This window comes from Daucus carota, chromosome 2 (genome assembly GCF_001625215.2).
Source record: "Daucus carota subsp. sativus chromosome 2, DH1 v3.0, whole genome shotgun sequence".
NCBI classification, from domain to species: domain Eukaryota; kingdom Viridiplantae; phylum Streptophyta; class Magnoliopsida; order Apiales; family Apiaceae; genus Daucus; species Daucus carota.
In genome coordinates this window covers 29896005-29919988 of record NC_030382.2, presented here as the reverse complement: position 1 = coordinate 29919988, position 23984 = coordinate 29896005, and the positions used below count along the sequence as shown (strand labels likewise).

The window sequence follows — 23984 nt, the reverse complement described above, 5'->3', positions numbered from 1 at the left end:
ATGGTAGAATAATTACTTTTATAAATCATAGGACTCTATGTTCTGCAATATAACTAATAAGCAGAACAATAATCTTAATACTTGTTAAAGTTGAAAGATATTAATGATTAATTGACAATTATGTGCAAGACAACCTATAAATGATAGATTATATCAAAATTTGGATAATCAAAGATATTATATAAGATCAAATTAAAAAATTATGATTTGTACTCCAATACTCCAATGTTTTTATGTACTCCATAGAACTTAACTCTATATATATATATAGGCAAGTGCTCAAATGAGAACTCTAACTAATGTGAGATATGAGATCTAATCTCAGCCTCACATTTTTATCCCTAAATTAAAACACAACCACACATTTTATAACTCACCTCTCACATCACCCACCCACTGCCTTCTCTCTATCTCTCGGTCTTCTGACTTCTCCCACCTCCGGCCGCCATCATCCTCCCACCGCCGGCCACCATCATCCTCACTCGCATCCCAGCCCCTCGTGTCCTCTTTCCCCACTCCTTTCTCTCTTCTTATCCAATCTCTTCATCTCCTCCTGTCGTCGTAGTCGTGGCGGCGACCCCGTCTCCAACCACGCACACACATATCTTCGCTTCATCACCGTATCTTTTCCGATTTATAGTGGTGGTGGTGATATGGTGAGTTTTCGATGGTATGATTGCAGTGATTTTATTTAAACAGTGGTGATTTTTTATGTCGTCGTAGCTACTGATGGCTAATCGGAACTGGTAGTGGTTGGTTGAAAGTGGTGGGTGGTCGAAGGTGGTTTGTTATGGTGGTATGGTGGTCATTTTCGTAAATTGTTGATGATTTTATGGGTTCATCGGAAGAGTTGGTGTGGTGGTCGGAGATGATGGTGGAGGTTGGTGGTGGTGACAGTATGGTGGTTTTGCGATGGTTGGTAGTGATTTTATTAAAATAGTGGGTTTTTTTATGTCATCGGAACCGGTGATGATTGACCAGAAGTGGTGGTGGCTGATTGAAGTTGGTTGAAGGTGTTGGCCTCCTAAGTCTGGTAGGCAGAATAGTGGGTGCCGACGGTGATTTTCATTTTTTCAGTGGTGATTTTTCATTTTCCAGCGGTGATGTTTAGTTTTCCGGTAGTGATTTTATGTTTGCCGGTGGTGATTTTCTGGTGGTCGCCGGAGGTGGTGGTGGCCGGAAATGGTGGTCGATGGTGGTTGGAGGTGGCAGGTGGTGGAATTAGAATGAAGAGGATGATAAAATATTTAAATATTAAAAATTAATTTGGAAGGAGAGATTGATATAAGATATAAAATGAATGGCTAAGATTGGATCTCATATCTCACATTAATATTGGTTCTCACTGGAGCATGACTCTATATATATATATATATATATATATATAGGGGGAGGTTCAAAAGAGACGGGGCATAAGCGAGAGACGGGAGGGACGTGGATGCTGACCGTTGGATCAGTCCTGATCTTGTAATCTAAACAAATACTATACGTACTGTATAAATCGTATTAAATTATGATTAAGGGTAGTATACGGAAGAATTTAAAACAAAAAAATCTCTATACGTATTTTTGTTTGAATCGATTTAAGATTTATTACAAAACTTACCAAATTACACTCTCCTTGATTGATTCTTACCTCTAATTAATCTGTTTCCTTTTTGTGTCCATACAGTTGTATCTGTACAAGCGTCTCTTTCCTTGCCCTCGAACTGGAGCTTTATGCGATGGAGAACACTAGCAGGAACACTGAAGTGCATTCGAATTCTGGTTTGATTTCATTTTCGCGAAAGTTTTGAACTATGTATCTTAATAATATATTACTTTCTTCTGAATTCTTGTCTACGAGATTAGACCGTTACGTTTCATTCTTTTATTGTTTACAGATGCTTGTAGCAATACTGTGTTTGATCACCATAGGATTGATGAAAATTTTGATGTTGATTTCCGAGAGCTTGGTAAAGATTGGATCCCTGAATGTGCCGAGGGATTGAAACCATACATTGATCAGCGTTTTAGTGATCTTGATAAAGCTTTTATTTTCTACAAGGAATACGGTAGATCATCTGGATTTGATGTACGTCGTTCCACTGAAAGGAGTGACAAGGATGGTAATACTATAGAGAAGTATTTTGTTTGCTCAAGATCCGGACGTCCTGACGACAAAAATGTTGATGGAAAACTCCAAAAGAGGAGGAGAACAGTTTCAACAAAGTGTGAATGCCATGCAGACCTTGTGCTTGCTTCACATCAACTAGGTGGTTTTTATGTGAAAAAGTTCACAGAATCGCACAATCACCCTTTTGCAGGAAAGGGAGGAATGCAATTCCTAAGGTGTAGTAGGTCTCTAACCGAGTTCCACAGAACATTTATCTTTGATGCGTCCAAATCAAACATTGGTGCTTCACGAGCGTATACAATTTTTAAATCAATGATCGGTTCATATGAAGATGTAGGAGCTACTGTTGTTGATTTTAAGAACTTTGCCAGGGATATTAAACAACACATTGGGAAGCACGACGCTGATATGATTGTCCAGAAATTCAGGGATATACAAGAATCTTCAGACTCGAGTTTTAGATTTGAATATAGAACCGACTCGGGAAATCATCTCACTCAATTATTCTGGGCAGATGGTGAAGGCAGGAAAAACTATGAAGTATTTGGTGATGCTGTTTCTTTTGATGCAACGTATAGGACAAACAAGTATGGCATGGTTTTCATTCCTCTTGTAGGAATTGACAATCACTGGAAGAGTGTGACTTTTGGGGCAATTTTGCTAGAACGGGAAGACAACGAAAACTATATATGGGCATGCGAATCTTTTAAGAAGGTGTTTGGTAAGGATCCTAAATGTATTATTACAGACCAAGATTTAGCAATGAAAGCTGCTCTTCAGATTTCCTTCCCACTTGTTAAGCATCGGCTTTGTATGTGGCATATAATGAAAAAATTTCCTTCTAAGGTAAATAACATATTAGATTGTGTTCATTTAATCTCATGTATTGTTAGAAGAATTTGAATAATAAAACATGTGCATCTGTATAAAAAATGTCTGAGTTGTTAGTAAAAAGATGCTGATTATTCTACAACTCTTTTTTCTGCAGCTAGGAACTGTTTTCTGTGCTGAATCAGGATTCATGGACAAACTTGGACGAGTAATCTGGGCAGATCACATAACGCCAGATGAATTTGAACAAGGATGGTTAGATGCTGTTGATGAATTTGACTTGAATGAGAATGTTTGGCTAAAAGAAATGTTTGACATGAGATCTTTGTGGATTCCAGCATACTTTAATGATGAACCAATGGTAGGACTTATGCGTACAACATCGAGGTCAGAAAGTTCTAATTTTTATTTTGGAAATTATGTCCAACGAGGTGATACACTTTCAGAGTTTTACATATGCTATCAGAGTGCAATTGAAAAACAAAGGAACAACGCTAAGAAACTGACACACTACGATGACTTCACACCAAAAACAATTACAGATAGAGAGATTGAAAAAGATGCGATTAGACTTTACACAAGGGATCTGTTTTACAAGGTTCAAGAAGAGATAAGAGCTGGTTGTATGGATATTATCCTATTGGGCATGACTTGTCTGGACAATGTGAAGAAAATAAAGATCCAAGAACCAGGGAAGAGAACCAGGATTTTTGAGGTTTTGTACTTTGTTTTTGAGAATTTTTATTCGAAGAATACTTGCTAGGATTATATAATACTCATTACAGTAATTAAATTTTTCTAACACCATGCATATGTTTTTAGGTTGAACTTAACATGGAAACACATTTTATTGAATGTTCGTGCAAACTGTTCACCAGGGTTGGCTATCTATGTTCCCATGCCTTTTTCTGCCTTGGTATTTGTGGAATTAGAACAATACCGCGACAGTATGTCTCAAACAGATGGTTGAAGAACGCAGTTGAGCGTTTCAGCACTCTTGAACTTGGAGAAATATCTGATAGAGATGCAACAATATTATCGAGGCGTGTGCAGACACAAGATTGTTGGTTTGAGTTCCAAGGCTGCCTAAGCGACGCATCTGGTAATGCTGATGTTTTAGAGTATATTAAAAACGGACTTTCTAGCATGGGGAAACACATAACAACAACAATGAAGAAACCAAGAACTCGATTAAACTCAGAGCAGATCGAAGAATTAATAGATTCTCGTGTTGTCAATGAGATTACAATACAGAATCCTAACAAAAGTAACAACAAGGGCAGCAGGAAAAGAATCATATCAGGAGCAGAGAAATCAATTGGGTGCAACAAGAGGAAAATGAGGAAATGTGCAACTTGCCAGGAGTATGCTTATCATGATTCAAGGACTTGTCCTGAGAAGACTTAACATTAAACTTGTCCCGAGAACATAGTGCTATATTTGTTAAAGTTCTTTATAAATTTTGTTTATAGGCTGGTTGTTTTTGTTTGCTTTTATCTATTGTGTACTCGCACGTTCCTACACTTGTATGTTTATATACAATAAGAACAAGTTTAGGAACACTATTCATATGAATTCTATATTATGTGAACAGTTTTATAGCGACTTATGTTTCTTATAAGTCTGAATTATTCTGTTTAAGTTTTGCTATGAGAAATAAAACAAAGTTACATTCGTTAAACCAGATTACTGTACATACAAATAACTTAATAATATACATTACCGAACACTCTGAAAGGGGTATCGTTATCTAATAACATACTGACTACAGTCATTAGATAATTTTCTTCTCAGAGGAATCAAAAACAGTTATACCGTTGTTCAAAAGTTTTGCTACTTGCATCAATCTAGAATCGACCACAGTTGCAGAATTACATCAATCATTGGTTGTACCACTGTTCAAAATGAAGTGATTAGCTTCATTATTCAGTTCGACGAAAGCGAATTTTATATCTTCAATCTTTTCATCTTTATTGCTTTCTTCCTCTGCAGATATGATATGGGACATTAATGTACTCTGGATCGAGTGGTATGAATCCAAAAGAGATTCAAGTAGTGAATACTTATCCTGCAAGAGTTTCTTAAAATGGTCAAGATCTGAACAACATAGATAACATTGATTGTTGGTTCAAAGAACCTCACTATATGGTATAAATTTAAAAAGTTGACTTACCTTAATCATATCATTCTTTATAGTATTCTCTTCACCACTCAAAACATGTTGATTTTTGGTTGCATGATCTGAGATTTTGCTCTGCATAAGAACAAAAAGTTTATCTCATTAACAAGATTATCTGACACTGGATAACAAAAAAGAAAAGTAAATTCCAATTGCTCGTTCATATAAAAATCAGCACAAAAATATACAAGCAAAAGGGACGATGTGTGATTGTTTACGTTCTTTTTAAAAAACAATACCTGATTTTGATCAGTGTTCCATTCCTTCCCCTGATTTTGGAGCACGCCAGTAGTGTTCCATTCCTTCCCAGCAAATGTATTCTTTAACAAATTCACAAAACGTTATAAGAATAACGTAGAAATATATAAGGAATTTTTCAGTACCATCTTTAATTTATACCTTTTTAATTGTATCCCAATCATATTCATCTGCATTACTCTTTGCAGAAATTCCAGGACCTCTTATGCTATCATTGTACTGCGGTAATACAAATGATCATAATCTTTGAAAAAAAAAATAGATTATTTTAACTGAAAATAGTATGATATTAATATATTTACATTGCATAAGTCAAAATATGCAACCTTTTTTTTCTTTTTCACATTCGGAATCTCCACAGATAATGGGCATTCATCCAAAACTTTCTTACCCTGCAAAACGAAAAATCTTACATATATCTCACATTCTATCTCACATGATTTTACATTAATTAACTATGAAAAATGCAATTACCTTAATCATACAGACTTCTAAATTTAGATCTGGACCTTTTGACAGATGGAGTTCTCCATTTACTATGAGAGAATTTGATATCATGTACTCTTCCATCATCTTCAAACAATAACTATTCCACGGGATAAATCTTGGAAGTATATGATTTGGAAAAAATCGCCGTCCAAAGTGGAAGTCCAGGAAGAAGTACTAGATTTTTGTTTAAAGTTGTTAGCATATTATTTAAATGAGGTTCATGTCATTTAATAAAAGGGAAACATACCAATATGAAAGGAAGTGACCCTGTGTAGTATCTTGTCTCAGCATCATTTGACCAAAATTTTCCTGAGTTCTTCAGGCTTCGCAATACCAACTCACACCAGTTATAGTTTGAGCAGTTGTCTAGATCACAACAAAAGCCCAATAATTTCATTCTGATGTAAGAATTACATGGTGCCTGGATCAGGAAACTTATCAATACAGAAACAAAGTTTTTCTTAAAATTTAAATCCACAGTAGTAGAATTCTTGGTCAACTGTATAATATCAGTAACAGCTACTCTCAAAGAATTCTTTTTAAACTTTAATTGTTTCTTCCACTCTGTAGCCAATGATTTACTGTTCACGAAGGTTATCGAGTTTGGTCCCAGTGGCAAACCAAGAACGCGGTGAACGTCGTTCTCTGTGATTTTTACTGTAGCTTCATCAACCATCATACAACAATTAGCAAAATCAAATTTTTTTGCAATACAGAATCCAAGATATCTTGGATAGTCACTTAATGAGAAGTCTAGAACACAGCCAAAACCCGTTCTCCTTACCCACTCTTTCTGCGAAAGAGTTAGGTTCTGAATCATGTCACAGAACAGAGCAGGACTCAATTTCATATGTATCCTGTGTTCTAAGTTAACCAGCTTATGTTCTCCCTCTTGCGCCACAGTACAATGCTCGTTGTCAGCTTCTTTGCTCTTTCTTTTCCTATCGGTGCAGGACTATGTAAAAAAAGAATATATATTTTATTAGTTTAAATATCAAACATAAACATTTATTATTATTGAAAATCTTTTTATTAGAACTGTGAAAGTTTTGAGCTATGCTTACTGCGTAATCAGTGGTTGTCGTTATATCCCTGACTACATTCATTGAATCTTTACTACCAACAACTGATGAAATAAGATTGCCTGCTGTATTAATTGAAAAAAAATAATCAAACAGTAAAAATTCTAAAATAATTGAATTCGAGGACATCTAACATACTCAACTTTCACATGAGAACTCACAGTTAACACATATTTGCTTTATCAGCTCAATTATACAAGAATCAGAACGTCTTTCGTCCTCTGTGCTGTGTTCACTAGCTTCCATTTGGTATTCATCTTTAAGATTAATAAAGAACTAAGCTTTAAATAATAAAATAAAGGATGATAATGTAATTATAATGCAAAAGACTTGGCTTACGTTCATCTCTAAAAACTTTAATCAAAGCAGTTTTGAAATCTTCAAATTGTCCCCTGGTAAACCATTTCTGACTAAACTAAATGACATTACAAGAAAAAGATTTAGTAATGTCTCGAAAACTACTACACAGAATAATGAAAATAAAAACTTCATCATTGAAAGGATTAACAATTATAGTCTTACAAAACCAGGGTAGTGCTCCATTAAGCTATATCTGTCTGGACTCATCTTGACAAACAAAGTCGTGTAAAATAACACGAAAAATCCACAACTTTCATTGTCTACTTGTTTTGGCACCTGTAAAGTCAATAATCTGCTTCACTGAAAGTAGTTTTTTAGTAAATCAAAATTGCAATAATTTGAAGTTGTCATATTACCTCTGGAATCAGGAATGGTATGTTGTCACAGTACTTAAGATCAGAACAATCCATTTTGGCATATTTGTAAAAAGAGGAAAGCAATCTGTAATGTGAAGACATTTATCGCAAATTTTTTGTCATATAATCTATCTGGCAGGTAATTTTACAAAACGTACAATATATTAGATTACCCTCGAAGAAATTCCTCAATAGTAGTTGAGTCCGAACCCTTCAGAGAATCCAGAAGAAGCATTGTAGGTCGTTCAACCCCTCCTCTTAATTTGTAGTTTGGATTGCACAATATCACCAACACCGAATGTTTCCTGAGATAATAAACTATTTACAGTTGTTTTCACCACTCTAAGTTTGTTATTGAAAAAAATCACAGTCTTCTAGTATCGAAACACTAACCACAAGCATACGGGAAAAAAAACATATCTTCTGCTGAAGAACTTTTGTTTACCAAAGTTCTTAAATAGACCCTCGTCATCACCATTTGAATCGTAGTACTTTTTGATTAGCAATGGATCAACAAAGAGACATGTTTTTTCTTTTTCCTCACCAAGCGTTTTCCACAACAAACTGTATCAAATGGATTCGTGTTTATAAATTTTACAATTTCAACAAATCTTTTAACATGCAAAGCAACATTCAATTAAAAAATTTATTGTACCTTATATATTGATCAGCCTGAGCATCACTCAAGCTTTCTGTATCTAATGGATTCACTACAAAGAATTAAATTCAATAATCAGAACTGCGATTGAATTTTTATGAAAGATCTAAAACGAACAATTCATAGAATTGATACCTATGTCCCTCTCTCCAGCGAATCGAGTTGTTCTCATCATCTTGAATCGTAGTTGCGATCTCCCTTTTCGTGCTTTTCTTTAAAACCCTGATTTCTTTAAGAATCCAAACACTCCGTAAGTGATGGTTGTTGGACAGAGTTCAGCAAAATATAGACAGAAAATGACTGCTTTTAGTTTTGCTTTAGTACACTATATCTGATATATTTATTGATCAGTCAAGGGAATCTTAGTCCCGTATGTCTAATATATTTATTGATCAGTCAAGGGAATATTTTTTTATGGAAATATACCTATGAATTAAAAAAATATTTCTATATGATGTGTTTTATAAATAAACTTATTTTTAGAATAACATAATATAGACATTATAATCAAAGTACAGTACGTCATTTAATACACGTGTTTCTTCTCTTAATTAAATGAATTTGAGATAATGTTTTTTGAGATAATAAATTTTGTTACATATTGTTCTATGTGTTTCGTTCCCTATAAGATACTCTTTTTCTAGTAATATAATATTAAATGGTACTGTTATGTTCTTTTATCTGTTGAGTTCTAGATTCTCTACGGTATTTATTCTGATTTTTTTATTTTTTCCAAGTGTTTCCTTGATCTATGTATGTTTATATATAATTGTATTTGTTGATACTGTTTCCTTTTAAATTCTATGTTTTTGAAGTCCAATTATGGTAACTATTATTAAGATCAGACAATCGTAACAAAATCGTAACAAAATGGGTAGAACAAGTATGTACTCAGCTAGAGAGCATGTGATTTTCACCCATCAATGGAGCACAATATGACATGTTTAAGCTCATTAGGCCACTGTGCTCCTGACTGCAATGAACACTAAGTTTGAGGAATTTGTCGAACTGCTGAATCCGAAGGATGCCCTGCACCAAGGAACGGATAGGTATTTGACATGAAATCTGTATTTTACGTTATTTAGGCACGTGAAAGCTTCATTGCTATTATCACCACCTTTTGTTTGATGTAATGGCTTTTTTTGTATCATTTGCAGCGGACCACCCCGCAGCGGACGCCACAGAGGACTACGCGTCGGAGGACTACGCATCAAAGGACGCAGCGGAGAATGCAGCAACGGCTAGGTGCAAGAAGAGTTTTATGTGTTGTGACTCTGAGGACGTGTCCCTCTTGTTATGTTCTATTGTTTAGTGTTCTTGGAGTCCTGCATGTTTAGGCTACATGTGTTGTTTTCTGTTGATTGTGTTCTTGGAGATGGTGATGCTTCCTCCCCTTTCGCTGAGTCGCTGAGTTGGTTCGTTGTGCCGAGTCGTCATTTCCATAGTTCCGTGTTGATTGATTGAGTAGCAGTGTTCATTGAATTAGAAGTTATAAGTTGTTCGGTGTCTGTTTCAAGTATGTGGTTCTGAGTCGAGTTGATCTCCTCATTGCTGGTTTTCTTGTTTTGTTTTAGTATATTTGTCTTGTTGCTGAATTGCTGGTGTTCGCTGAATTCTTGTTTATTTCATTCTGATTTCAGTCTTTCTACGTGGGAATGGTGTCCGTTGTAATCTGAGTCATTGTTTATTTCTTGCTAAATTTTTCTTTGAAAATGAAAACCAGCGATTACATGAAACTGTATTACATGAAACCAGCTAAGACAATGTTACTACTAATAGAGTTCAACTTAAAACATGCAACAAACGGAGGGGCAATAGTACAAAGAGTACAAAGAGCTGCTCAAATCTTCTTCCTGGTTTCTTTTGGAAGAAAATCCCATCTCTCTTTACTCAGAATAAGAAACTCTTCATCTCCATCATCATATTTAACCTAACAATGATAACAAAAAATGTGTCGGGTACAGTTTACTAGTCATGTGCATATTTAAGAACTTATGAAAAGAGAGCTCAGGCTACCTGGTATTTTTTGTTCTGAGCATTGAACGAACCAATGACACCGTTGTAATACCTACAAATAGAACATGTTAGACAACTTAAAAATGTACAAATAACCAATCTTTTAAACTAAACACTTACTTCTCATCATCGGGCCACCAAACTTTGATCCTTCTATGAACAAGATTCTCCCCATAGACTACATTCTTCGGCTGGTCAGGGCATATGCGTGCATAATCGATTTCTTCCCTTTTCCTCACGTGGCCACCCAGAGTTTTTATATTGCTTCGAAGCTTCTTATCCATAGTCGTCTCGCGCCCCTCAGGCTCCTTGCGTTTTCTTTCCGAGTGTTTACCCACAGCTTTCTTCTCCTGAGGAACACTAATATCAGCTTCAAACCCACTTCTCTTCAGCTCTTCTACAATGACAGGTTTTATCCTCTCTCTCAATGCACATGCATCGAGTGGGTCAAACCACTTCCTTCCAAACTGAAAAACAGAAATAAAGCACATGTTATTAACTTGTGTTTATGTGGGAGGAAGAGAGGGAGGGAGGGGGGGAGAGAGGAGGGAAGGAATTGTTACCATTTTTAAATTGTCGTTTTCAAATTGTGGGGGAGCTTGATGGAGGAAAAGTTCTATCATATGAATGATAAACAAAGCACAATCGTGATCGTTTGGTTGTTGTGGAACCTGATATATATAACAATGTTCATAGGCATGCTATGAAAAAATAAAGCAAACATAAAATTTAAGGCGCAAAACAAAGATATTTTACATCAACAGTTTTCGTGACAATGGATGGAAAATCGGAAGCTGCTCTTTCCCTTTCCCACTTCTGTTTTAAAGTCCTACATTGATTAAATCTTGCTAATTAGGCTTGATTTATATCACATTATAAAGCATATGTTAGTTATGAAGGATCTCCTTGTTCTTACCAAACAATTATAGGAAAAATCTTATCACTTGGGTGCGATCCCATTGAATCCAGATGAAGGATTGAAATATGCTCCTTCATGAAACAGACAATCACTAAGCTATAGTGATACCTGTGTAATAAAAAAACAAAATAACCAACTATAAAACAGAATGTATTGCACTTGATTTTAAAATTTGGGCTTTAGAATCTTACTCAAAGCAGGCTGGAAAGAGAATATATGAGTACTTGTCGAATCCTCCCTTCCACCATCCCATTTTAATATTTGCATCCTCATTTACATTATTATGCGCAGAGGCCTCTTTCATGTGATTTGCCAATTTTGAGTAGACATAGCTGTTAAGCAGAAGAAAAGAGTTTGAAGGCCTTGTGCGGTTCAAATAGCTGTCCAAAACGAAACAAAAAATTAGTAAAGATATTAGAACAATCTCAAAATATCTTAGTCAAGCAAAAAAATAAACTATTTTGAACATAAACTCATGATTTACCTCACATAATAATCTATCACACGCTCATCAATGTGTTTACCAGGTTCCAGACATTGCAAGATCCTTATGTCATTCATTTTTTTATTTTTCTTCCCCTCACCACGCTCAAGGAGTTGGGGTGACCGTTGGAGTGAGGATATGAGATGGGGTAAGGGTGGGGTTTGGATTAAATTTTGGGGTGAGTGTGGGGTTCGGTTTAAGCATTGGGGTGAGGATAGGGGTTGACTTGAAAGTTGGACTGAGAACATGGCTGAGGGTGGGGGTGAGGGATGGTTTTGCGGCATATGGACGGTTGAGGGTGATGAATGGTTTTTCTGGAGGTGGTCCTTGAGCAGAAGTCTTTCATTCCACTCTTTAATATGATCCTTATACTCTGTCAAAAGATGTTGTTCAGAATCTCCTTTGTTTTGTTTCAGTTCAATTCCTTTAGCCTGCCAACATAGATTCTGCAAATCAAAATCTTCCAACACTGGAAATTGTTCGGCTGCAAGATGTGGCTTATGATAAGCCACATAGTTGTTGCAGATGATAGCCCCCACATAGGTTGCAACAAGCTGTTGTTCTTTGTATCGTGCAGGGTCTTTGTGGAGACTCTTGTATGGCGTCCAGTCAACATCCTGTTCATAAACCACATGAGAAGTCAGTCTTAAGGGTTGAGAGGACAAAGCAGCCAATCTAGCTAAATCATAAAGTTAGTAACAAGCATGAGAAAAACTTACATCATGTGAAAGATCAGGAAATATATGATTCAAGCGTTCCTGGTAATCAGTCCTATGATTGTGAGCGATTTTCTTGACTTGTTCAACAATTGTGCTCAAAATAGGAACACTTAACTCCTTGTTCAACTTTATTCCAAGTTCCTTCTGAAGCTTGGGGATACGTAATATAAAAAAGGCCTGTCAAATAACATAATTCTTGTTAATTCATATACATCCATATGTATATATAGCCAACAGTTTCATCATTATTTTTTTTTACCAGAATGAGCCAACTATTCCCATGAATTCTCTTCTTATTTTTAATAGCTTTTCTGCTCATCCCGCAGAAGAGAAAGGCCAGCAGTGCGCTGCCCCAAGCATACTTGTCAACCTGTTCAAAATCTTCGATGTAACGAAGAAAAGTGGTGTAGACTCGAGCGCCACTAGAGTCAGGCACTATGAAGCTTCTCACAATGATCAGCAAGACGGCCGTCTTTCGTCTGTCATCAGTTTGATTTGTATCTTTGGCAATAGCAGCAAGTTCATCAATTTTAAGTGCACTTTTCTTTATCCCAAAAACCCGATCAAAACCATTAGGAAACAAATGGGCTCAGATAGCTAAGCACTTGCCAGGTAGAACAGATAATGAAATAAAGAATTTTTGGAACTCATGCATCAAGAAGAAGCTTATTGCTCATGGAAGAAGTTGTTGCAGACTTGAAGGGAAAGATTAAAATCATGGAGATTGAAATAAAAAACAGAGATAATATGATATCTCTATTGGAGAGGCACAAAGCTGAACGTAGCAATTTGTTTCGTTCTACAATGAATATGATGTCCGAGAAAGATATAGACAAAGCAAAATCATCCTATCAAAATCTCTATGAAGCTAGTGTTGGTTCTAAAAGGAAGAGAACTCAGGATGCAAATCAAGAGGAGCAGAAATGAAGATTGATTTTTTTTTGCTTTTTAAATTATGTATGAAAGAAGATTTATAAAAAATTTCATGTACGAAAATTAAAAGTTAAAAAATATATAATGCTGAACTTGATTGATTTTTAGTTTCTTTTTTTGTTGATTGGGTTATATTTCAGTGTAAATCTAAAAGATGTCACACGAGAAGACATAGAACTACAAACACCAATCAATATTCTTATAATCTGAAGCCAGAACATAGAACAATAGTAAAGATACAAAAAATAGGAGAATATGAATGTATGTGCTAGTATAGATCCTTTCTAGTATGGATCATTGTTAGTTAAATGTATTTATGTATAAAAAATAGGAGAATATGAATGTATTAAAAATATTATATATATACATGCATAAATACATTTAACTAACAATCACCATTTTCCTATTTATGTATAAAAAATAGGAGAATATGAATGTATTAAAAATATTATATATATACATGCATGGAATATAATATGAATAATTAAATTATTTATTGTTGTACTTTTCATTTATCGAGGTTTAACTGTACAATGATACTTGCTGTCATTTAAATCTTGTGGTTGAAAATAGTATCTTTATACTTAAATATATCCAAGTATTTTTCCAAAACTATTTTGTTTGGATGGACTCCTAGGACTTTATTTATTTCTTTTTCGATTTCTTGTAAATATGTAGTTAAATAATATTTTTTTATGTATACTTTTATAGTAGAGACGGTAACTTGTTTTCAGGACTCATGGTAAAATCTTAAGGTCTTGGGCGGTCATCAAACAAGTAGCTCTGTAACCTATAGTACAATACTCTTTAATTTCTCTCAACAATAAGAGGTTGATTGTTAAAGACTCGGCAGAGGCACGCCTATTTAAGTATTTAAATTTCTGCAATTCCCATGACGAAAAATACAGAAGGTGCATGTTCTGTCGCTGTATACTAATGCATTCTAGCATTCACTTTAATGTTGGAGGCTCGGAGCACAGGAGAACAAAGAGTTGCAAAAAAGAGTGGAAGATTTGGAAGAAGTTGTTGCAGACTTGAAGGGAAAGATTAAAATCATGGAGATTGAAATAAAAAACAGAGATAATATGATATCTCTATTGGAGAGGCACAAAGCTGAACGTAGCAATTTGTTTCGTTCTACAATGAATATGATGTCCGAGAAAGATATAGACAAAGCAAAATCATCCTATCAAAATCTCTATGAAGCTAGTGTTGGTTCTAAAAGGAAGAGAACTCAGGATGCAAATCAAGAGGAGCAGAAATGAAGATTGATTTTTTTTTGCTTTTTAAATTATGTATGAAAGAAGATTTATAAAAAATTTCATGTACGAAAATTAAAAGTTAAAAAATATATAATGCTGAACTTGATTGATTTTTAGTTTCTTTTTTTGTTGATTGGGTTATATTTCAGTGTAAATCTAAAAGATGTCACACGAGAAGACATAGAACTACAAACACCAATCAATATTCTTATAATCTGAAGCCAGAACATAGAACAATAGTAAAGATACAAAAAATAGGAGAATATGAATGTATGTGCTAGTATAGATCCTTTCTAGTATGGATCATTGTTAGTTAAATGTATTTATGTATAAAAAATAGGAGAATATGAATGTATTAAAAATATTATATATATACATGCATAAATACATTTAACTAACAATCACCATTTTCCTATTTATGTATAAAAAATAGGAGAATATGAATGTATTAAAAATATTATATATATACATGCATGGAATATAATATGAATAATTAAATTATTTATTGTTGTACTTTTCATTTATCGAGGTTTAACTGTACAATGATACTTGCTGTCATTTAAATCTTGTGGTTGAAAATAGTATCTTTATACTTAAATATATCCAAGTATTTTTCCAAAACTATTTTGTTTGGATGGACTCCTAGGACTTTATTTATTTCTTTTTCGATTTCTTGTAAATATGTAGTTAAATAATATTTTTTTATGTATACTTTTATAGTAGAGACGGTAACTTGTTTTCAGGACTCATGGTAAAATCTTAAGGTCTTGGGCGGTCATCAAACAAGTAGCTCTGTAACCTATAGTACAATACTCTTTAATTTCTCTCAACAATAAGAGGTTGATTGTTAAAGACTCGGCAGAGGCACGCCTATTTAAGTATTTAAATTTCTGCAATTCCCATGACGAAAAATACAGAAGGTGCATGTTCTGTCGCTGTATACTAATGCATTCTAGCATTCACTTTAATGTTGGAGGCTCGGAGCACAAAATGCATTCTAGCACTCAGCTTTAATGCATTCCTGCATTCTGCTAGTATTATGCTGATAAACTTCATCGTGTATCCAAGCATAGTACACAAGATCTTTGGAATTTCTTGAGACCCATGTAATTTTCAGGATTAATTCCACATCTTCTTTCTTTGATACACGTATTACTTGAGAACAGTACAAAATATACACACATACGGTACAAACGTAAAGATAACATTCACTTGCAAACATAAATCCAAATCCAACAGCAACTCCAGTACACAAATCCAACATACATAAAGTACACAAATGAAGAGTAGAGATAACAACTCCAGTAAATCTCCGTAGAAGCAACTCACAATAGCAACAATATGTCTATATCATAAAGTAAAATAATTAGACCACAACTATATTCGGTTCGGTTCGGTTAATAGTAATTAACCGCTACCAAACCATATTAAACGGTTTTTTCGGTTTCGGTTAACCGTTTATCGGTTTCGGTTTTTTTCGGTTTTTAGTATTATTTTTTTTCTTTTACTTGTGCAAAGCTTTTGGTGGTAGTGTATTGGGTAAAATAAATAGTGTCAATGGTCAATAATTATATTACATTAAAAATTAAATTATAGTGACTTTTAAATTTGTGAACAAACTAAATTCATTTCATAATTTTTTTATGTATTCATGTTATCATATAGTGACTTTTATGTATTCATGTTAACAAATGCGACAAATATATGTCCATGACAATGGAAAACAAGATTATAGCATGTGCGTATGTACAAATATATTATAGACCCGGCAATTTTTCACACGACACGAAAACACGACACGAAAACGACACGAAAATTTCGTGTTTGTGTTTGATTTTTGAGTACACGACACGAAAAGGTACACGACACGAAGTACACGACGGAGATGTCGTGTCGGTTTTGTGTTTACCCTCCAGGTACACGACACGACACGAGATACACGAAATATATATATTTATAATGATATTTTTATTATAGATATATATATCTATACCTCTATAATAGCAGAGAAATGGAAATGCACCAGAACGCTTCAAGCTATTTTTCTTCAATTCTCATTTTTTTGATTTTTATTAAAATATAATCTTCTTGCATTTAATAATATCTTAATGGTCATTAATTACATCCATTAATTCTATATTAAATTTACTTTATTTTATTTATTTAAAATTTAGTAAACTTTATTAAACATAATTATAATTTCAGTATAAGATATTAGTTATTAATATAAAAAATATTATTTTAGGTGAAAAACGAATTAAAATTATTTATAATATGTCATTTTTCATAACCTATTAAGATCAGTATAATTTATTTTCGGATAATTTTAGGTTACACGATCTTAACTTTTATCGATGATAGTGAGAATTGAGAATCACGGTAAGTTACGTAATTATATTAATTTTTCGTTTACACGTAGAATTTATAATCTCGCATGTCTATCATTTTACCACTAATCTATGACAGAGAGGATCGAAAGACACTAACGCATTTCAAGTTATTTCTCTTAAATTTTTATTTTATTTATTTTTATTAAAATATATTTTCTTTTACATTTAATGGTATTTTAAGAGCCATAAATTACAGGTATTAATTATATATTAAATTTACTTTACTTTATATGCATAAAAGTTAAGTAAACTTTTTGAGCATTATAGTTATCATTTCAATATAAATTATTAGTTATTAATCAAAAAATTAAGTGAAATGACGAAATAAATTTTTTTATATTATATGATTTTTGAATACCTAAGATCAGTGTAATTTATTTTCGGACAATTATATATTAGACGATCTTAACTTTTCGAGAAATTATTTATCGATTGTAGTGAACGAACCGTGATGAGTTACATAACAATGAACAGTAACCTTAAAAAAATGAAAGCATAATATATTATTTACCATCAGTTCAATTAAGTAGGGTTGTCAAACGGATAATACGGATCCAGATCCGCCTATATCCGGATCCGGATCCGGATCCGCATCAGAAAATTCGTATCCGTATCCGTATCAGAATCCAGAAATTTTTTAAAGTGTATTATTCGTATCCGGTCTGGATCCGAATATGATTTTTAATCATTTTTTTATTTTTATGTTAAAAATTTAAAAAAATTGTAAAATAAATAGTAAAAATTAAAATTAATTTTTTTAAAAAAAGTTAAGAGTTAAAGTGACCTAAATCTATATTATACTTTTAAAAAATTATTTATTATTTATTTATTAAATCTATTTTTTTCTTTATAATATTTAACTCAAATGATAGTTAGCATGCATGTGTATAATTTTTTTAAAATTATATGAAATTTGTACAAATAGATTATTTAATACACACACACACACACACATACACACATACTTTAAAATTAATAGATTATTTTAACATTACATATATACATGTATATATATATATAATTTATTTATTTATTTATTTATTTCCGGATACGGATATTTTCGGATACGAATATGGTTATATCTGTATCCGTATCCGTATCTGGAAGTGTCGGATTCGGATACGGATAATATTCGCTTTGTCTCGAATACGGATAATATCCGCTTTGTTCCAGATACGGGTACGGATATTTCGGACGGATATCGGATTTTTCGGATTTTTTGACATCCCTACAATTAAGTGTTGTATTACCGGTTCTAAGCTCGCGGTTCTATTGACCAAAACTAATTTCATCAGCTACATCTATTTTTGCTATTTTGGTAAATCACAATAAAAAAAATGAACTACTAGCTCAGGATTTGTACTTAAAAGTAAAATGCAATCAATTTAATGTAATTCCTATTCAAACTAAAGATTATTTGTATTGTGTGATTTCAACCCACTGAACAGTAAATGGGCCGGGAGAAAAGTTTGATACATTTTTATTGAAATCTCATTTTTATTCACGTTAATTGGGTTAGAATTCATCATCCAAACAGTCCATCAACACTTTCACAATAAAGGGTTTTCGATAAAAAAAAAAACTAATTGAAACTCAACAATTTCATTTACTTTCATAGAAATATTATTTAATAAATTTTTTATTAGATATTAATTACTTCATTTGTTAATTTATGATAAATATGTGATTAAATTTGAAGTCAATTATCTCCAAAACATTTTTTTCGTATAACAAAGATTACAGTGTGTTACATAAAAAATATTTTCCATGTCCCATTGGGATGTATTTGTGCACTGTTTACACGTATTTCGAGATTCCTATAAAGTATAGTTTCATAAGTTTTCTTGAATAAAAATTTAATGTTTAAATTTTTATTCAGATTTTTTAAAAAAAAACCTATGAAATTATATTTTATACAAATCTTAAAAAACGTGCAAAAAAAAAGTATAGAATTCAATGGTATAGAGGGAGTATATTACAAAAAATTTATATTATCATGAAACGAACTTAGGTTAATGTTTATGTAATATATAATGCACAATTTTCAATTTTCGATACTAACCATCAAACAATTAATCTCCCTTAACAACAATATCAAATATATAATTTTTTAGAAATTTTTGTGCCGCGCATAGCGCGGCTTTATATCCTAGTTTATAATAAATATATATTTATAATTAAATATATGTACATTCATTTTTTAAATAATGCACAATTTTATAATATTGTAAGTATAAATGATTTAAATGTATATATTTCATATAATTTTGTAATTTTTTACTTAAAAATCTAATATTTATATTAATTTATATTAATTTATATTAATTAATTAATATTTATATTTATATTCAATTTTACACGAAACACGACACGAGAACGACACGAAAACGAAGGTACACGAACACGAAAGTATACGAATCCTAAACGGGTCGGTTTTGTGTTTGGCTTTTGAGTACACGACACGAAAAGGTACACGACACGAAAGTATACGACACGAACGAATTGCCAGGTCTAATATATTATACAAAAATTTTAAAATTATGATTAAAAACTAATACAATATTAATCTTACAGAGTTATGGGAATATATTATATAATTTATTAATACTAATATAAAAATATATATATTTATGTAATAAATACTAACACCAATTTGTTTGGAGTTCTCATAATATTATTTATCAATATTATATATAAATATAATATAGCGGTTCGGTTAATTTCGGTTCGGTTTTGACTAAAAACCGGAACCGAAACCGCACCATTAGTTTCGGTTTCCCGGTTCGGTTTTTTCTTCGGTTTAGTTTTTTTCGGTGTGATTTATCGGTTTTTTTCGGTTAATTTTTCGGTTTCGGTTTTTTCTGCTCACCCCTACATATTGTAGTACATGCAATATTAGTAGTAGCACATGCACCTAGCTTCTGCTAGAGGTGGCCAAACGGGCGGTTTAACCCGGACCGAACGGGCCCGAACCGTCATTTGACCCGCCAAAACACGAGCCGGGTTGAAATCGGCACGGACCGCCCCGAACCGAGACAGAAGACGAGCCGGTTACGGTTCATGATACTGTAATTCGTAGCCCGGCACGAACCGGCCCGGAGTTGGCGCGGCACGGACCGGCCCGGACCGGCCCGCCAACCCGTACGATCACCACACCAAATGCAATCTCCTGTCCATAAGGCTTCATGTACAATTATACAAGTCACAAAAGTTGAATTTGTTCTTTTATTATATTGTTTTTTATTATACATTTTTGAAATTATTAAATTATAGAAGATTAATGCTAAATGTTATTATTTAAAACCGGATAATTGAAAGAGAGTAAATGTTATTAATTATAAGTTTAATCATAAAAATTAACCCAGACATTCTTATAATGGTAAATATATATTTCATTTTTTTATTAATATATACTTCACTTTTTATTAATATATATGTTTTTACCAAAACATTATTTGTTATCAAAATATTTTTTAATTGCTAATATCATATTAAAATTTATTATCAATTTCATAAGAATTACTTAAATTTATAATCTAATAAAATTCACCATTAACTTTGTTATTAAAAAACATAATAAAATTTAAAATTGAAAAAAATAAAACAAAAACATTCAACATGTGAGGAAAGTACGCTAAACATGTGCAACTTGTAAGTGCAACACCATTACACTGAACCGAACCGCCGCCAGCCCGTGAACCGTGGGCACGTCAAACCGTCTGACCCGTACTTCCGGTTACGGGTTGTGCTCCCACCAACTCGGCACGGCCCGGCCCGGCACGTCTGTGCAGCCGTGCCGGTTCCGTGCCCGGAGAAAAGAGCCCGGCCCGCGGCTGAACCGGCCCGAACCGGCACGGCCCGCCCGTTTGGCCGGCTCTAGCTTCTGCACATATATTCCCACCACCTATTCCCACCTAGCTTCTGCACATTGTCTTCTGCATATTATTCGATAGCTTCTGCATCTGCATATTCGATAGCTTCTGCATCTGCATATTCTTTCCCTCCATTTGTCTTCTTCTTTCTCTTTCCATTTCTCTTTCCATTTCTCTTCTTTCAATCTCTCTTTCCATTTCTCTTCTGCAAATTTCTCTTTCCATTTCTCTTCTTTCTTCTTCTTTCGATACCATGAACTACCATGTTCTACAAATGTCGGTGAACGAATATCAGAAGTCACTCAAAGAGGTAATGAAAATGCTGGAAAGACACGATAGTAAAATAAGTGCACACGATAAAATGATCAATGATATAAACGAATCAGTGACTAAGTTATCAAAACGACTTGTGAAGGTAGAAACAAATTCTCAGAAAAAGTACGACGAGATTATTAAAGCTGTTACTTCAATTAAATCCAAGATGTTCGAGCTCAAAGAGGAGCTTCCAGAATTTATTGAGGGATCGATCTCTGCCGCTCACGACAAACAGGTTTGATTCTTCTTTTATTGTGGTTGTACTCAGCTAGAGAGCATGTGATTTTCACCCATCAATGGAGCACAATATGACATGTTTAAGCTCATTAGGCCACTGTGCTCCTGACTGCAATGAACACTAAGTTTGAGGAATTTGTCGAACTGCTGAATCCGAAGGATGCCCTGCACCAAGGAACGGATAGGTATTTGACATGAAATCTGTATTTTACGTTATTTAGGCACGTGAAAGCTTCATTGCTATTATCACCACCTTTTGTTTGATGTAATGGCTTTTTTTGTATCATTTGCAGCGGACCACCCCGCAGCGGACGCCACAGAGGACTACGCGTCGGAGGACTACGCATCAAAGGACGCAGCGGAGAATGCAGCAACGGCTAGGTGCAAGAAGAGTTTTATGTGTTGTGACTCTGAGGACGTGTCCCTCTTGTTATGTTCTATTGTTTAGTGTTCTTGGAGTCCTGCATGTTTAGGCTACATGTGTTGTTTTCTGTTGATTGTGTTCTTGGAGATGGTGATGCTTCCTCCCCTTTCGCTGAGTCGCTGAGTTGGTTCGTTGTGCCGAGTCGTCATTTCCATAGTTCCGTGTTGATTGATTGAGTAGCAGCGTTCTAATCGTTTCTTAATAACAATAAAGAACACTTAAGGAAACATGTATGAAGTTTTCTCGATCTGATTAGAATGATATCCGGAATAAATTTGTGTTTTTATAAAGAACACTTGTTACTTTTAAATACTTACCAAAAAACAAGGCTTGGTTGATTTGTCATTTATATTTTTTGTTAATGTCAGAGTAACGTTGATAGATACAAATCAGTTTTTTAGAACACTATTATTCATAAATATAAAATTAATTATGTTAATTTCACGAATAAATTCTACCAGAATTTCCATTTATACTGCTTCAAAAAAGTGATTATAGAGAACCACTTAGCGATACTTGTCCTGCCATCCCTTCAACTATAAAAGCAAGTATAGAACAAGTTGAAAAGAAACAGAACCACAAACCATTGAAAAGACAATTCATCCAGAATTTTAGATTATAAAACATTTTGAAAGCTTCAAAAACTTTCAGTTTAGTCAACAAACAAGTTTGCCTTTTCATTCAACTCCTTAAAAGTTTTCTTTATGGAATCCATCTTCTCATTGCCAGCAATGTCATCTGCATAAAGAATGTGCAGCAACAACGTCTGCTGGATCGACTTGTAAGAACTTAAAAGAGATTCCAGCAAAGTGTATTTTCCCTAAAAAGCAATGTTAAAAAAATATTAAGAAGCACAACTAACTAAAGAGGAGAACTGGCACAACAATGATCAAAATGACAAACTTACATGATTGTCTTCGTTTTCAGATTTCTGTGCATTACTCGTTGAGGTCGTTCCCTGATAAATAAAATTCATTATAAAACAATTTATAACAAAACACTAACGAGATTAAGTGACATAAAAAACAAGGCATCTGAATTGATGGAGGCTTAAAAATGAATGCCATTTATTGTACAATAATATTTACAAGATTCATTTTGAAAACAATAGTAGATTTTAGTGTGTAATTTTTTCTTCAAAAACCGTTACAAAGGATAAAAACAGTAAATATTACCCTTTGTTCGCCCTGTGTGCGATTGATTTCTGCGTCCATTCCAAAAGCACTTGTATCCTTCACAAAAAATGAATTAAATAAGTTTTTTAAAATTATTATTCATAATAAAAAAATTCACAAAATAACATGCAAACCTTGTCATGGAATGAGTCATAACAGGTTTTTTCATTTTGTTGTGTAAAGTTCCATTCCAGACCTTTAGTGTGCCCCTAAGTAAGAAAATCAAGTTTTAAAAACAATTAGGTTCTCTACAAAATCAGGTTGAAATGGTATAACATTAAGTTAATGTTTGATTATACCTTTGGTATCAAATCCCAATCCATATCATCGTCATGGTGCACCTTAAAAAGGTTAACACAACAAAGGAAACTTAAAACATCAGCTAATATAACACCCACAATTGCTTTTTCCACGTTAATCTTATGAGATTTTTTGTGTAACGTACAATACGTTTAAATTTGGGTTAGGCAACACAGAAGTCAAGAGAGCTTACCATGTGCTCGTCAACAGAATCACGGGTCTCTGAACTACATATATGTGGAGCAGTCTCAGCATTACTCTGTAAAATTATAATATACATAAGTAAATTGGAAAAATCTAGAAAGGAGCAAATTCAAAACTAGATACAAACAAAATTACTTAATAGAAAAATTGTTTATTTATCTGCTAACCTTTATCCTGCAGCTTTCTAAGGTCAAGTAGTCGACACATACATTCTGCAAAAAACCATCGACTATACATCCTCTTTGTATCAAAACCTGTTCCACCTTATCCAAACAATAATTGTTCCACGGTAGGAACCTAGGTTTGTATCTCTCGGGAAAACAGCTTTTACCAATGTGACTATCAAGGAAGAAATACTGGAAAAAGTATTTCAGATGTTACTGTCATATTTGTTTTGCACTAATA

General features: G+C 33.5%; 2 protein-coding genes across 2 annotated transcripts; both read left to right on the top strand.

Annotated features, from left to right (window-relative positions):
• Window positions 1-832: 832 nt before the first annotated feature.
• LOC108207320 (protein FAR1-RELATED SEQUENCE 5-like) lies at window positions 833-4354 on the top strand. Its single transcript, XM_017377777.2, has 5 exons — window positions 833-915; window positions 1673-1767; window positions 1884-2962; window positions 3105-3662; window positions 3770-4354. The coding sequence occupies exons 1-5, from the start codon at window positions 833-835 to the stop codon at window positions 4352-4354; spliced, it is 2400 nt and encodes a 799-aa protein (XP_017233266.2).
• Window positions 4355-21177: 16823 nt separating this feature from the next.
• Window positions 21178-22075, top strand: LOC135150601 (uncharacterized). Its single transcript, XM_064087102.1, has 3 exons — window positions 21178-21474; window positions 21570-21661; window positions 21770-22075. Exons 1-3 carry the CDS (start codon window positions 21178-21180, stop codon window positions 21855-21857), a joined length of 477 nt encoding a protein of 158 aa, XP_063943172.1. The 3' UTR covers window positions 21858-22075.
• Window positions 22076-23984: the final 1909 nt, after the last annotated feature.

Coding starts and splice junctions, on each gene's coding strand:
- LOC108207320 (XM_017377777.2), top strand. CDS start 833: ATGGGTTCATCGGAAGAGTTGGTGTGGTGGTCGGAGATGATGGTGGAG. Junction 916..1,672: donor AGTATGGTGGTTTTGCGATG/GTTGGTAGTGAT, acceptor GTGTCCATACAG/TTGTATCTGTACAAGCGTCT. Junction 1,768..1,883: donor TGAAGTGCATTCGAATTCTG/GTTTGATTTCAT, acceptor TATTGTTTACAG/ATGCTTGTAGCAATACTGTG.
- LOC135150601 (XM_064087102.1), top strand. CDS start 21,178: ATGAACTACCATGTTCTACAAATGTCGGTGAACGAATATCAGAAGTCA. Junction 21,475..21,569: donor CTGCCGCTCACGACAAACAG/GTTTGATTCTTC, acceptor TAAGCTCATTAG/GCCACTGTGCTCCTGACTGC. Junction 21,662..21,769: donor CTGCACCAAGGAACGGATAG/GTATTTGACATG, acceptor TATCATTTGCAG/CGGACCACCCCGCAGCGGAC.